Source organism: Xenopus laevis, chromosome 1L (genome assembly GCF_017654675.1).
Source record: "Xenopus laevis strain J_2021 chromosome 1L, Xenopus_laevis_v10.1, whole genome shotgun sequence".
Lineage (NCBI taxonomy): Eukaryota > Metazoa > Chordata > Amphibia > Anura > Pipidae > Xenopus > Xenopus laevis.
The window spans coordinates 231,850,943-231,867,034 of record NC_054371.1 but is presented as its reverse complement, the minus strand read 5'-3'; the positions used below and the strand labels follow the sequence as shown (position 1 = coordinate 231,867,034).

At 42.0% G+C, this 16,092-nt stretch overlaps 1 protein-coding gene across 1 annotated transcript; it reads left to right on the top strand.

Moving 5' to 3' along the window:
• The first annotated feature begins 8,227 nt into the window (after positions 1–8,227).
• LOC121396128 lies at positions 8,228–14,288 on the top strand. Its single transcript, XM_041570705.1, has 2 exons — positions 8,228–9,099; positions 11,587–14,288. The coding sequence occupies exon 2, from the start codon at positions 11,668–11,670 to the stop codon at positions 13,750–13,752; it is 2,085 nt and encodes a 694-aa protein (XP_041426639.1). The 5' UTR covers positions 8,228–9,099; positions 11,587–11,667; the 3' UTR covers positions 13,753–14,288.
• Positions 14,289–16,092: the final 1,804 nt, after the last annotated feature.

Sequence of the window (16,092 nt, the reverse complement as noted above, 5' to 3'; positions counted from 1 at the left end):
ATTGCCTTTCTGACATTCAAGTTTTTTTGGGGGGAGAAAAATTGGATTTGTATGAATATGAATCAAATATGCTTTGAATTTTCCCGTCTGAACCATTTGATCAAAAATTAGCCATTCAAATTTTTTCTTAAATAACCAACCAGTCAAATTGTGAGTATTCACATGAATTTGAAATTTGACCTTTGATAAATGGGCCTTCCCATGTCACCACCCCATTTTCTGACATCACCATCACCCAACTTGCCCTTGCCCCCCAGATGATGGTTCAAGTTAAAGCTCTGCCATATGACCATGACTGGGTCTAACTTAATGTTGCGGTATCGTCACTTGTTTGAGGGAATTGGTAAATTAACACAAACTTTCAGGAACAACTTCATCTTAATCCCACTGTGAAACTAATAATACAACCAAACAGTAGAATCTCCTTCCATTTACTGCATAAAGTTTGCACAGAACCAGAAAATCTTGAAGTGCAGGTTTTGATGGAATGTGTAAACTGGTCTCCCCAGTAACAACAACAAAACCAAAAAAAACACTGATAATGTTCAAGTCTGCATAGACTCTCATGTGTATTATATAGTCAATTTGTTTAAAATCTGCAGTAAGTGTAAGGACTGGCCGCATGTGTGTGGTTGGCAGGTAGGAACCTATGTGCTGTATAATGAGGGTATTGCAGGAATGGAGCATGATAATAGACAGATGACATGTTATGTACGAAGAGGATGTATTATTGAAAATAAAGAACAATGTAGCAGGTTAAAGATAAACAAAAAGTCCTTTTACCAGGCCAGAGGCAGGTGGCAAACAGGGAAATCCAGTAGGCAGGCTGAGATCAAAGTCAAAGGATATATCAGAAAACAGGCTGAAGTCAGTACAAGATCAGCTGAAAACAGGCAGGGATCAGGAACAAGGGCACAGGAACAAGGCAAGGACTCAGACCAGAAACCAGGAATCAATGAAGGAACAAAACAGGAAGCAGGCAGGGAACAAACAGGAACAAAAGAGTAACTGGCTGGATCGGGCTTGTAGGCTACAAAGATCAAGCAACTGGGTTTTGCAAGAAGCAGGCTTATAAAGGCCCCAGATTGTTTGATCAATAACAGATCAATAACAGAACTTAAATGAGTCAGGAGGAGGGCACCGTGTGGAAAGGAATGTCAGAAGCCAGTTCTGGAAATTAGGGAGGACAATTGCTAAAAGCCTCCAGTGGCTCACTGGGCAATGCAGGAGAATAGAAACACAGTGACCAGAGTAGATCCTGACAGTAAGGGAGGGTTGTAGTGCTGAACAGCAGCCCACTGATGAAATGTCTGTTTATTCTATATTCATGCTTTTGCAGCACTGCTGACATTAGAGGGTGTGCCCTATAGCAAGCCAGCAAATACAGTTATAGGATCTGTTATCAAGAATACTTGGGACCTGGGGATTTCCAAATAAGGGATTTTCATAGGATTGTTTGGCACCAATATGGATTCATCCTGCTGAGTTACCATTAAGTACAAGGCACTGTTTTATTATTACAGAGAAAAAATAATATCATTTTTATAAATTATATGTATGTATGTACTGTATGTATGTTTTAATTTGTATAGCACTCCTTGAAGGCAAAGCACTGTACAGCAAAATAATAAATTGCAATAATAAAAACAAATAAGTAAGGATGCACAGAATCCACTAAATCCTTCGCTAAAGATTCGGCAAAACTAGGGGTGGGAAGGGGAAGACATTTTTTACTTCCTTGTTTTGTGACAAAAAGTCACATGATTTCCCTCCCAACCCTAATTTGCATATGCAAATTGGGATTCGGTTCGGCCAGGCAGAAGGATTCGGCCAAATCCAAATCCTGCTGAAAAAGGCCGAATCCTGTCCGAATCCTGAACCAAATCCTGGATTCAGTGCATCCCTACAAATAAGCACAAAATTAAATACAAATAAATATACAGTACAGTTATAATACAGATTAAGGGCTTGGTGTCAAGGACTGGTCAAAGTGAAATTCGTTTGCACTCCGTGGCCTTTCCGTGATGCAATTGTCTGGTGCTCAGTCCTCTAGGGAGACGGCACTCCCCTGGATCCACAGGAAACAAGCAAATGAGGAACCGGCACACAGAGATGAATGCAAAAGGGGTTAGACCCCTATGTGTTTATTGTGTCAGACTATGTGTCTATTGTGCTTGTCTGACACAATAAACACATAGGGGTCTATCCCCTTTTGCATTCATCTCTGTGTGCCGGTTCCTCATTTGCTTTTTTCTTGTTGTCAAGGAGACAAAAGGATAGAGGTCCCTGCCCTTTAGAGTTTACATTATAAGTTGGAGGGTAACTAAAAGACACAATTTGGAGGGGTATTAAGTGACAGTGGGTAAAACAGTGGCCATATAACCACCAGTTCCCAGTTCAGGGGTTACCGGTATGTGTGTGCTCCAAGAGGGAGTCTTTTAGTTTAGTTAGATATTGAGGAAGGATAATCTCTGTAAAAATTTAGGAATGAGAGGAGAGAGTAGGAGAGAAAAGGTTAAGGAAGGAAACAACAGTAGTAGTGCAGGTACACCCAAGCGGTTGCTCTGAGAGGAGCAGAGGTTTCAGCCAGAAACATATAAAGAGACAAGAGATAAGATGTAATTAGGTGCAGATGAATAATGGGGTTTGTAAGTTATTCTTTGTTTTATAGGAACCATGATAAGGGCAGCAGGGGAGGTGCCTGTACCATTTTGGATGAGAGGAGAAGGAGTCTGGTACCAGTGTTGAATATAGACTGTAAACGGGAAACATGAGAGTTAGGGAGGCCAGTTAGTAGAAGGTTACAATAATCTAATCAGGATAGGATGAGAGCATGCATGAGCGTCTTGGCCATAGCAGGTGAAAGAAAGCAACATGTTTTGACAATACTGCATAAGAAAAAGTGACAGGTTTTGACAATAGTGTTAATATGATCAGAGAAAAAGATAGAGGAGTCAAAGATTACTCCAAGACAGTGTGCTGAGTTGATATGGTACATGAGCATGCCATCAATAGAGGTAGTAAATGGGGGAGTAGGACCAGGCTTAGCTGGAAAGATGATTCCTTCAGTGTTAGGTTGAGTTTGAGGTGTAACTTTCAGGGGTGGATAAATATATTGGGTACATCAGCATACAGATGATAATTAAAGCCAAATGAGAAGATGAGACTCCCAAAGCCAGAGTCTAGAGGGAGAATAACGGTAAGAAGAGATCCAAGATTCATCCTGATTAAAGACAGAAGTGAATACAGAATCAGCAACAGGAGAGAGTGGTCAACCATATCAAATGCAGATGATGGGTCAAGGAGGATTAAGAGAGAGAAGTGACCGTTGGCACCTGAAGATCATTTGTAACTCTGCACAACAAAGTCTCAGTAGAGTGTGAGGCCAGAAACCAGATTGCAGAGGGTCCAACAGATTATAGAAAATTAGTAATATGGAGAACACTGTATGTTCTAGGAGTTTAGAGGCAAGTGGTAGAAGTGACACTGGGCAGTCATTTGACAAAAAGGATAAGTGCATCCTTTGCAAGAATAGGCTTTCCACAGGCCTGTTTGAACAGAGAGAGGAAGGTTCCAGAAAATGAATATGTGAGTAAGTACTGGAGTGTAAGCTCAGCAGCACAGTGTTTGAGCAGAGAAGAAGGCATAGGGTCAAGAGGGCAAGTTATGAATGGGGAGGACAAGAGAAGCTTAGAGACTTCAGACATTGTTGTTGGATAGAAGGAATTAATATATGCAGAAGGGGCTTAGGAAGGAGGCATTAGTAGAGCTATCTGATTGCAGATGGTCTACTTTGTTTTTAAAGAAATCAACAAAGTCCCGAGGAGAGTCATCAGGTTGACAGATACTGTTGATGAGGGATGGAGAAAATTATTGAATAAAGAAAACAGGATTGTGTCATTATTTAAAAGGGGAATATAGTACTCTTGCTTGGCCTTCGACAAGGCAGAACTGAGGCAGGACATTAGACATTTAACAACATTTATAGTGAATAAAGTCTGCAGGCGTACGATGTAGAAGTTAAAATCCCCAAGGATTATTGCCAGGTGTCAAAATCAGAAATGAAGGGAACAGAGGAGGAGGCTGACGTGATCTGTAAATGACAGTCACTTGTACAGAGAGAGGGTGAAATACCTGAAGGGCATGTATCTCAAGAATGAGAAGGCTGGAGGAATAGGAATAGGTTTGAACTGACAGTGAGAGGAGAATTCCAACTCCCCCACCATGTCCAGTGGTTTCGGGGTGTGAGAGAAAGAGAGACTTTCATGAGAAAGTGCAGCCTCAAAGGCGGTATCATTGTATGAGAGCCAGGTTTCTGCAAAAAGACTAAGTGATTCAGAGCAAAAAATCATGGATAAATGTGGTTTTGTTAGTTAAAGAGCGGGTTAAGAAGGGCACAAGAAAAGGGAAGAGAGGAAGAATTGCAATCTGAATAAGGTTAGAGAAAGTAGAGGAATCAGAAGATTTGTGCAAGGGCAGGAAAATAAGGACAAATATAAGTTGGTATAGAATAGGGCCCAGGGTTTGGAGAGATATCCCCTGCAGCCAGACAAAGTAGGAAAAAGAGTGAAAAGATGTGGGAAGAGGATTCAAAGTGATTGTGAATTGGTGTATTGTTAGTAACTGCAGGACAAAGGTGTTGTAGTTGTTATAGAGTGTATAAAAGCTGTAGTATGTAGATGGAGCAGGGAGGAAGATACATGGATAGACAGACTGACAACAGGTGTGTTATAGGAAGAAACTACCTTAGGCAGCACAGCTCATGCAAATAATACAAATGTGATTAGCTTTACCATCGTAGTGTTATATTCACAGTGGAGTATGAATTCAGCAGGTGGGTCAGATCATCACAAGTACCTCATATGTCTTTTATACTGCTATATACACCATTGTATTGCAACTCCTGTATACTGCTTATTCTGGCACTTTCTGCTTCTATCACTACTTGTATCTGTTAACCCTAATAACTTTTGTCTGGGCCTACTTTGCTTTAGAGCTTTTGATAAATATCTCAAACACACTCCTCAGTGAACTTGGTTCTGGTGTCTGTAAAACTGTAAAACTCTACTCTTTGATAGCTGGTTAATTGATTAATTAGTCAATTAGGTCTGGTTTTCCTAATCAGCTACATTTAAATTCAGGCCCAGTATAGGGGATGGCACTAGTGCTAATATTTCACATGTGCTAGGGAATGGCAGTTATACATGACAGTTGGACAAGGCATTGTTAAGGCTCAAGGAACTGGATTCCTCTGCAATTAACCGAGAACTAGCTGGGGCAAGAAGAAAGATTTGTTTGTACCTGCTAATTTGTTACTTCTTATTCCAACAATGTTTTATCCTGTATTTCTCCTCCTTTCACTTTCATTCTTCCTAAAATATTTTTACCACCTCCCCCATCATCAAGTCCCAGTCCTACAAAACTCTCAGCCTCTCTCCTCTCTTTCCCTCTCCACACATGAAGTTTATAAAGTGCTCTGTTTAGCTATTCCACAAAACTCCTCTTTTTCATACAAACCAAGGACTTATAAATCCCACCGTCACTTAGTCTTTCTTTCCTTTCTATTACTGGCAGCTGGGGACATTTCCCCAAACCCTGGCCCTTACCCCATCCCAGTTATATCACGGCCACGAGCTCCTTCTCTCCGGAGCAAATTCAAACAGTACAGAACTCTTACTCCTATACCCAAAAACCCAGTTAATCTTTCCTGTGCTCTCTGGAATGCCAGATCTGTCTGCAACAAACTCACCACTATACACGACCATTTCATTGCCAATTCCTTTAACCTACTCACACTTACTGACACCTGTCTCTCTCCTACTGACACTGCCTCACCTGCTGCCCTGTCCTATGGGTGTGTAGAAGAGCTGTTTACACATGTCTCTCCTCTGTATTGTCTCTGTGCAAGAAGGGGGAGGAGCAAAACCCTCTGTGAGCTGACAGGAAGGAAGAGGGAGAGAGGAAGTGCTGCTGGGAGAGAGGAAGTGCTGCTGGGAGTGAGAAAGGGCTGCTGGGAGAGAGAAGCAGCAGAGTACAAGCAAAGTGTATATGCTCCCCAAGTTACTGTGTGGGAAAGTTAGTAGGGAGCCCCAGTGGCAGAGAATTGCACTCTCTTTAGGGTGTAAAAGGAAAGGGGGTCCTTGTCAGGGCTCTGAACAGCAAAGTATGCTCTTTTCAGGGCACAGAAAACCAAAGGGAGTCCTTCTTAGGACTTTGAAGCAACTGCCACATAAGTGGGGATTCCCCTCAGCAGTTCAGAGATCATCAGCTTCATTAATTCAGTGAAGTGTCTCCAGGCTGGCAGGCTACCTGTATCACTGTAAATTAAAGGTATAGTGTCCTGCCAAATAAATCCATCAACTGTTCCACTGTGTATATGTACTGCAGATTAGAGAAGTTCCCAGGGATGGGTATTACAGTCCAGCCTGTCCTGACCTTGGGTGAAGGCATGCCATAGCAAAGTGTACCCGCTCTCCCATATATCATAGGTGCAGGACTCCTGTAGCACCACATGCAGCTAAATGCGTGCTAGATCTCATGCAGTAGCAGAAGAGGGCTATAGGTGCTACACCTTACTCATACTCCCAGGGCTGGAAACAAACCTGGAGGTGGGGTACGTTTGCTTCTCTCTCCCCGATGTACTTTTAAAGTTCTTCCACCTGTTCCTTCCTTATCATTCTCCTCATTTGAGTCTCACTGCATTAGGCTCTTTTCTCCTGTTTCACTCTGCATTGCTCTTATATATCCACCACCAGGACCAACTGCACAATTTTTGGACAACTTTGCTGCCTGGCTTCCTTACTTTCTTTTATGTAACACCCCATCCATCATATTAGGTGACTTTAATATACCCTTCAACAACATTAACAACTCTTCTGTCTCTAAACTTCTCTCACTAACCTCCTCTCTAGGCTTATCTTTGTGCTCAGACTCCCCCTCTCACTCCAATGGTAATGCTCTGGATCTCATATTTACCAGACTCTGTTCAACCACCAATTTTACTAACTCACCATTTCCCCTCTCTGATCACAATATGGTCACATTTCAACTCTCACTAACTCCCTCCTCACCCCCTGCTATTCCCCAAACACGTACTTACCGTGACTTACAAGTTATAGACATGTCACATCTCTCTTCTTCCTTTGACTCTCTTCACTCTAATATCTCAGCCATCTCTTGTCCTAATGTGGCTACCTTTGTCTAATACAGTACTCTCACCACTGCCCTTAATGAGCTGCTCCTGCAAAAACGAAACGTTCTAGACCCAAACCACTTCAACCTTGGCATACTGCTCATACAAAAGCTCTCCAAAGGCACTCACATGCACTCGAACATCACTGGTTTAAATCCCGCTTAAAATCAGACTTATGGAGCTATAAATTTGCCCTATACTCCTATACCACCAGCCTTTCCCAAGCCAAACAAACTTACTTTATTTCAGTCATAAACTCCTTTTCTAAAAATCCAGCACAACTTTTCTCCACCTTTAACTCTCTTATTTCCCCTTCTCCACACCCTCCATGCACATCTGTCTCTGCTCAAGATATTGCGGAGCACTTCAAAAACAAAATTGACACTATCAGAAGGGACATTACACTACTCAACCCTCCTAGACTTCCACCACCCTCCCTCCACACTCCCCAGTCTCTCCTGTGCTCCTTCACCCCTGTGACTTATAAAGAAGTCTCAAAACATTTGACCTCTTACCTCTCACCTTACCACCTGTCCACTTAATCCTATTACTTCAACACTTCTCTGCAATACTAATCCTTGTCTAATCAAAACCTTAACTCGTCTATTTAATTTTCTCAACTAGAAAATGCGCTTGTCATCCTCATTCTGAAGAAAACCCTCCGGTCTTGACAACCTCCGACCTATCTCTCAGCTACCTTTCATCTCTAAACTATTTGAGTGCCTAGTCTACAACTGACTAACCTCATTCCTCTCTGACAATAACAATCTGGTTTTAAGTAACAACACTCCCACTGAAACTGCCCTTACCTGACTGACTAATGACCTTTTAACAGTGAAAACCAACAACCACTTCTCACTACTAATACTGCTTGATCTCTCAACTGCATTTGATACTGTAAATCACCCTCTCCTCCTCCAGTCCCACCATCTGCTTGGCTTTTGTGACACAGCCCTGTCCTGGTTCTCTTCTTACCTCACTAATCATTCCTTCAGTGTCTCCTACAATGGAGTAGCACCTTCTCCCCTACTGAAAGGGATTGCAAGGGGCTAATGTCTTTTCCTGCCTGAACACTTGATTGCACAAGTATGCTTCTTATCAAATACACACAAGTTGTAGACTGTGTAAACATACTATAGCCACTCAGGTGTTCAAACATTACCAAATATAGGGTAGTTACATTGTGTATGACATCACAATGGAATCTCTTTGTTTACTATGCTATATAAGTTGTAGTACTACCCATAATAAACTGAACTTGTTTTGCAACACACAAGCCTACAGTGTCGTTCATTGCAAGTTCCCTGATCAGCACGCTTGGAGAGATGATATCAGATGGTTTGCCGTTGCATCAAGTATAAGACGAGCCGGCTCGCAGCTGCAAGGACAGTGCAGGGATAGCACAGTGGAGTTTATTGGCCCTAACAGTTTTCTGGTGTCAGAAGTGGAACGGCTGGAAATCCAGAGGTAAGTAGAATCACTGTCTGAACTGACGGTGTTTTCTCTTACCTTTGGCTCTTTCCGATTGACCGATTCTTTAGTTTAAATAAGTGTCTCATGTATGGTTGAGACTGTCTCATGTATGGTTGAGACAAGGGCATGATTTGCAGCTAAAGTGTCTCATGTATGGTTGAGACTGTCTCATGTATGGTTGAGACTGGTTATAGAGATCCCATGGTAGTATAGTAAAATAGGGATACTCAGGTTGTGCACGGGAACCATTTCTTACTGACTGATTCATCTTTCCATGCGTATTATTGTCTTGTCTTGTTTGTGTATTTGTGTATTTGTGTTAAGAGTGATCACGAGTTGCTAACGGGTATTGTTGGGACCTTGATCTCAGTTCAGCCCTGGCTTCTCTGTTTCGTTGCAATCGTACATGACACGTTCTTTGATAAGAATTTAAGGTATTGATATATTTGTTTTTTTTATTGAATTCGATAGTCCACATAATTGATTAACCAATATTTCTGTTGACTCTATTTCACTTCTCTTCCTTCGGCCTATTCTTGTCCCATTATACACCGTAGACGTATAAACTCTGCGTGTTCAGAGTTCGAGGCTATCTTTCCTGCAAAAAGTTTAGGTTTATGTCCAGGCAATAGGTGAATAAACCTGGAACAGAGAGTCAGCCTATAATATAAGAATAAATAAACAGTTCTCATTAGGAAAACTGTGAGTTACATTTAATCATTACACCACCAATTAGTCTATCCTATACCTTCTTTTTCTCTTTTTGATACTTACTAATCTTATTTGTAGACTGTACTTGTATTGAATTAAGATGGGTGGTAAGACTTCAAAAATTTACCACCGCCCCTCCTTAATGAGACTTGCAAACAGTATGTGTATAGATGTAGTCCTACTGGAGGATTTTATGTTGACCCCTGGGTAGATAATCTTGCAGGTTGGTGTGAACATTTAGAGCTAGACAATCCTTTTCCACGTGATGGAGCTAATGATTTATATTATATGAATATAGTTTATCAAATGTGTGTTCAGAAGAAAGAAGGTGACCCTAAATGGGATTATACATATATGACATCGGGTGGGGAAAATTGGCTTAAGATTGCCCCAGGTTGGTACTCTACACCTTCCCTCCCTAAGAACTACAATCCACGAAAAACTGGTGTTTTAAAACTATTTAAACGACACAATTCACAATGCTCTACAACCTGTGATCAAACTGTTAATACTACCCACCCCCTTACATGGCTATCTACCCCAATTTGACACATAAACCAGATACCGTGGAGGATGATGAGATTTGCATTGCTGTAGCTTCTGCTCCTATAGTACCCCAAGCTGCCCCTATAGCACTAGTCCAAGCAGCCCCATTGGTTCAATAACCAATGCCTGTCCCTGCCCCACCCCGTATGATTGAAGCTGCAGCCTACCCATTGCCGGCCTTCCCCCTATCTGGCTTAGATACAGTAGATACTGATAAAATCGAGATACCCCAAATGCCCGAATTAGAAAAAGATATGGGTATAACCAGGTTCTACATAGGGCTGCCCTGAAGGTTGTACCCCACTTTTCCCTGTCATCTCATCCTCATTCAGTGCAGACCCATACATTGTATTAAACGTTGCAGGAGTGGATTTATTATTCCTAGTGGACACGGGAGCCACCACCTCCTGCATTAATACAAAATATTATGAGGGAGACAGACACGGATCGATACCTTCAGTTGGGATTAACGGGGTACTAACTCCCACCTTCCAAACACCACCTTTACCTATTGTATGCCCAGGCTCTACCCGTACCATTTCACACCCATTTACACTTATCCCTGGGTGCCCCGAAAATCTGTTAGGCAGAGATCTATTCCACAAGTTAGGATTTCAATCCATCAGAATTTCCCCTGATGGGGGCCTTTCTGCAGATATTTTTGTTTCCGAAACTAACTCTATTTTTCTAAATTTTAACGACCTTTTTACTAACCCTTCCATTCTGTCTGTATGGGCTAATGACAAATTTGATGTGGGCTTTGTTGACTGTACACCTTACAAAGCACTACTTAAACCACACTCACATCCAGTATACATAAAACAGTACCCTCTTTCACAGGAAAAGTTAGATGGTATCCGTTTGTTAATACAGATATTCCTTAATCAGGATATCCTCACTAGTGTTGTTTCTCCTTACAATACTCCCATCAATCCAGTTCCTAAGAAGAACAATGAATTTCGATTCGTACAAGATTTAAGAGCTATTAATTCACTAATTATACCAATTGCACCTATTGTGCCAGACATTACAGTTCTTCTTACCTCCATTCCGTGTGATGCTTTGGTGTTCACGGTTTTGGAGTTATCTAATGCATTTTTTTTGGTTCCAGTAGACCCTGAGACACAGTTTCTTTTGGCTTTTACTTTTGAGGGGTTCCAACTTACCTGGAAACGCCTCCCCCAAGGCCTAGTGGATTCACCAGCGGCTTACTCCCTGGTGCTCCAGCATACCCTTAAGTCATGGGCCCCCGGCCATGGTTCTGTCCTGCTTCAATATGTTGATGATTTATTGTTGTGTAGTCCAAGCCAGGAAGCCAACCAACATGATACCACCTCACTGCTGCAACATCTGGCAGCAGAGGGTCATAAGGTTGCTAAACATAAAGCTCAGATGGGGGCTGAGAATGTTGAATATTTGGGATTCATTCTTTCCCATGGCCAGAGACAAATAAACCCAAAGAGAGTACAAGCACTGACTAAGATAAAAAAAACCTGAAACTCCAAAGGAAATGCTGTCCTTCCTTGGCATCGTCAACTATTGCCGTCAATGGATACCGAACTGTTTACTTTGACAATATCTTAAGACAATGTACTAAAAAGGATGCACCATCTTACGTACAATGGACTGAACAAATGACTAATGCTTTTCATTCTCTCCTACAGACATTGGTTACAGCACCTGCGCTTGGTTTACCTAATTATGTTAAACCTTTTCATTTGTATGTCAAGGACACCTGTAAAACCATGGCTGCGGTCTGTGCTCAAGAATCTGGGGGAAGTTTTCGTCCTGTGGCCTATTTTTCCAAAGTAATGCCGCTTCCGGTACAGGGGATGCCGGCGTGTCTCAGAGCTTTAGCAGCTAGTGCTATGGCTGTTGAACTGTCACAGTCTGTCACAATAGGCCACAATACTATTTTGCACACCTCACATCAAGTTACACACCTATTGAAGAACATTACCACCCAACACATGACCTCCCAAAGATTAAGTGGCTATGAAGTTATTCTATTAGGTACTGCAAATTTACAGATCAAATACGCAATCAACACTCAAGGGCCTGCTGCCATACTGCATGCTCTATTACATCTGTCTGACCCTACTAATGCTTTTATACTCGATCCTCATGACTGTGTTGAATCTAACCACTACTCTACCTCACCTCGACTCGATCTGACTGACACTCCTTTGTCACATGCTACTAACGTTTTTGTTGATGGTTCCTGCTCCAGGCCTTCCGATGACACCTACAAAGCAGCATATTCAGTTGTCCAACTCCCTAATATTGTACTCGAGACTAAGTCTATCCCTGTTAATTCTGCACAAGCAGCAGAACTTATAGCACTCACCAGGGCCTGTCACTTGTTTGCCAACCGCCCCGTTAATATATTCAGTGACAGTAGATACGCTTTTGGGGTAGTTCATGATTTTGGCAAAATTTGGCAACAAAGAGGTTATGTTACTACAGATGGGAAATCCATCGCACACCCTGCCCTCATTGATAATCTTTTACAGGCCATCCAACTTCCTTCTGAAATTGCAATTATCCATTGCAGGGCACATACCAACAGAACTGATGAGATTTCCTTCGGTAATGCCCTAGCAGTCCAGGTTGCCAAAACTACTGCATCCTCTGCCACTCCCACGGTCATCCCCATGTTTCTCCACACACCTCCGAGTTGTCCAGACAGTCAAATTCTACAGTATTTGCAAACATTTGCCACTCAGACTGACCTGCATTTTTGGGAACAGCAAAATCTTACCCTTGACCAGTTTGGTCTTTATTCCATCCAAGGCAAAGTGGGTATCCCCGAAAACAGTCTACCCCTACTTATCTCTCAAGCTCACGGCATTGGCCATAGGAGTTCCAAGCTCACTTTGGCTGAAATGCAAAAACATTTCATCGCAAAGAACCTCAGACAGCATTGTTCTACCTTTGTTAAAACTTGCCTCACCTGTCTTAGGGCCAACACCTTAGGAACACACAAAGTACACCAAAATTTGCCTCCCCCAATTGCACCTTTTTCTCACTGGCAAGTTGATTTTACTCATATTCCTAAGATTGGCAAACTACAGGAATATTTGCTTGTTTTTACCGACCATTTCTCTCGCTGGGTAGAAGCTTTCCCTTGCCGTCACGAGGACGCCAAAACCGTTGTTAAGTTCCTAGTTAATGACATCATACCCCGATTTGGTTGTCCGCAACAAATTAATTCCGATAATGGCCCAGCTTTTGTTAGTAAGGTCCTCCAGCTTCTAATTTCCACCTTACAAATCACATGGAAGTTTCACATTCCTTACCATCCACAGAGTGCCGGTGTTGTTGAGCGAATGAATCGCACCATAAAGGATAAGCTCACCAAAGCCACATCTGCCACATCGACTAATTGGAAGTCCTTTTTACCTGCAGTACTAGCTGAAATACGCATGACACCACATTCAGTTACTAAATTATCTCCTTTTGAAATTGTCATGGGACGCCCATTTCCCACTCCCTGGGTCAAAGGCTCCTTAGTCATCCAACACACTGATCTTAATTCAATTCAGGAGGAGTATGTACGTAATCTTATTACTACATTGAATGGCATCTATGGTGATGTTTCTTTGTCTTTTCCTTTGCCCCCCCAGGAGCCGACCGATCCATTTCGCCCAGGCGATCCTGTTGTGGTTCGACAGCTCCATCGCTATCGAAAAGGGGGATTCCCATTTGGCCCACGAGTCACAGTGATTGCCATCAGATTGGACAGCAGTCCTTACCGATGCCAGCGACCATTGGATCCACGCTTCACGAGTGAAACTCGCGCCAACACTTCCAACGCCGGAACTGAGTAAAGCTGACAACACGGAACATGACACTACCACCAAATCCATCACAGAAGGACCCGAAGATGACCTCACACTCTTACCACTGATGATGTTGAGGAAGTCCACAAAATATGCACTATGGTGCATAATTGGCACTTTCCTTTTTCTATTTTTCCCGATTATGAAAATCCTTAACTGCATATGTTACCCAAACCCTCACAGCCCTTTGGGATCAGTTTGTTACCAGTTTTTCAAGAGCAATACAAGACTCCATAGCCATGAACGATCAAACCCCATCGCCACCTTAGGAGGTCAGTCTACTAATGAACGACAAGTTGCAATCAAACAAAGTGATGGCACTACCACCTTCTGGTATAATTCCGTTGGCAAAAAAATCTTAGCTCAGATCGGTGTCACCTTATTGATTGTCTTAATTTTTGTTTCATTTCTTTTCTGCTGTATAATTCCCTATATCAGGAAATTAACTTCATCTTTAATTACTTCTTCTGAGGGCTTGCAACTTAAGCTTATTCATGCTGCTCGCGTATAGTCACTTATGTGACTAAAAGGGGGATTGAAAGGGATTGCAAGGGGCTAATGTCTTTTCCTGCCTGAACACTTGATAGCGCAAGTATGCTTCTTATCAAATACACACAAGTTGTAGACTGTGTAAACATACTATAGCCACTCAGGTGTTCAAACATTACCAAATATAGGGTAGTTACATTGTGTATGACATCACAATGGAATCTCTTTGTTTACTATGCTATATAAGTTGTAGTACTACCCATAATAAACTGAACTTGTTTTGCAACACACAAGCCTACAGTGTCGTTCATTGCAAGTTCCCTGATCAGCAGCCTGGGGAGATGATATCAGATGGTTTGCCGTTGCATCAAGTATAAGACGAGCCGGCTCGCAGCTGCAAGGACAGTGCAGAGATAGCACAGTGGAGTTTAGTGGCCCTAACACCTACCTCTTTCTGTAGGATTTCCTTAAGGCTCTGTTATTCTAACTGTATACTTCCTCCCATGGCAAAATAATCAACTCGTATGGTTTCCACTACCACTTCTATGCTGATGATACTCAGATCTATCTCTCCTCTCCTGATCTCAACCCAGCACTCATAACTTACATCTTCTCCTGACTGTCCACTACCTCTACTTGGATGTCACAATGCTACCTTATATTAGACCTTTCTTAAATGGAAATGGTTCTCTTTCCTCCAACTAATATCCTTAACATTTGTTACACAATTGTTCCATGCAACTCCTGTCCTTAGCCTGTGAATATGAGAACCGCAATGTTAAAGACTTGACGGCTAAGATCAGTGAATTAGAAAAGCAAATTTCAGAATTTTCTCAGAATGAACAGTTTCTGTTACGTATGACCAGGGTCAATTCAGAGATCGATAGAGCAGTGCAAGAAACTATTGACAAAAAGAAACAAAAGTATATGAGAGATATGAATGATTACTCCATAGGGACCATTTATAAATGGAGCCGAAAAACGGGTAATATGAGACAGACCTCACAAAGTGATTTTACAGCTTCTGAAAAATCAGCTGATGAGCAGACTAACCCCTCCAACAGTAATAGGATTGATGAACCTTTTTTAGGATTAGGCAACAGAAGAGAATCAGGAGAGGGGGGAAGAGAGCTAAGAAATCGAGACAGATGGGCTTATCCGAGACAGAACCATTGGGAAAGGGGAGAGAACAGGAGGTACAGGGCCCGGAGACATTGAATGTCATAAATCTGAGTGATCATGTTCTCACGGTTACCCAGAATGAAATCCTGTGCAAGGGTTTATCCTTCTCCCCAAGCTTTGATATTAGCTCTTTCTCCCTGTACAAAGACCTCTTTCTTTTCTGCCGCAAACTCCTATTAAAGAAGTATTTCAATAAAGATGATAATGTAAATAATAGAACCACATTTAATCCATTATCTTCCAATCTGGATCCCATGAATCCATATGATTTGATGAATCCATCTTCTCAGTCGGTCGATACAAATGAATTATTCAATCAAGCAGTCCTTGATTTAGAAGATCTAATTTCTGAACAAACTGAACCAGCACAGACCTTGAAACCCAAAAGCCGATTCATGCCACCGAAAAATATCTGCCCAGCGGTTAATATTTTTGGTGAATTGGTTATGAGAGACTTCATGAATCTGCCTAAGTCCGGTCAAGATAATCTGACACAAGCTGAACGTTCAGCTATACAACAAATCAGAGACTGGGACGATGTTATCATCAAGCCCTCTGATAAAGGAGGGAATGTAGTCATCTGGCCAAGAGTCATGTATTTGACAGAGGCTCTAAAACAATTGAATGACAACCAATGTTATCATAAATTACATGGAG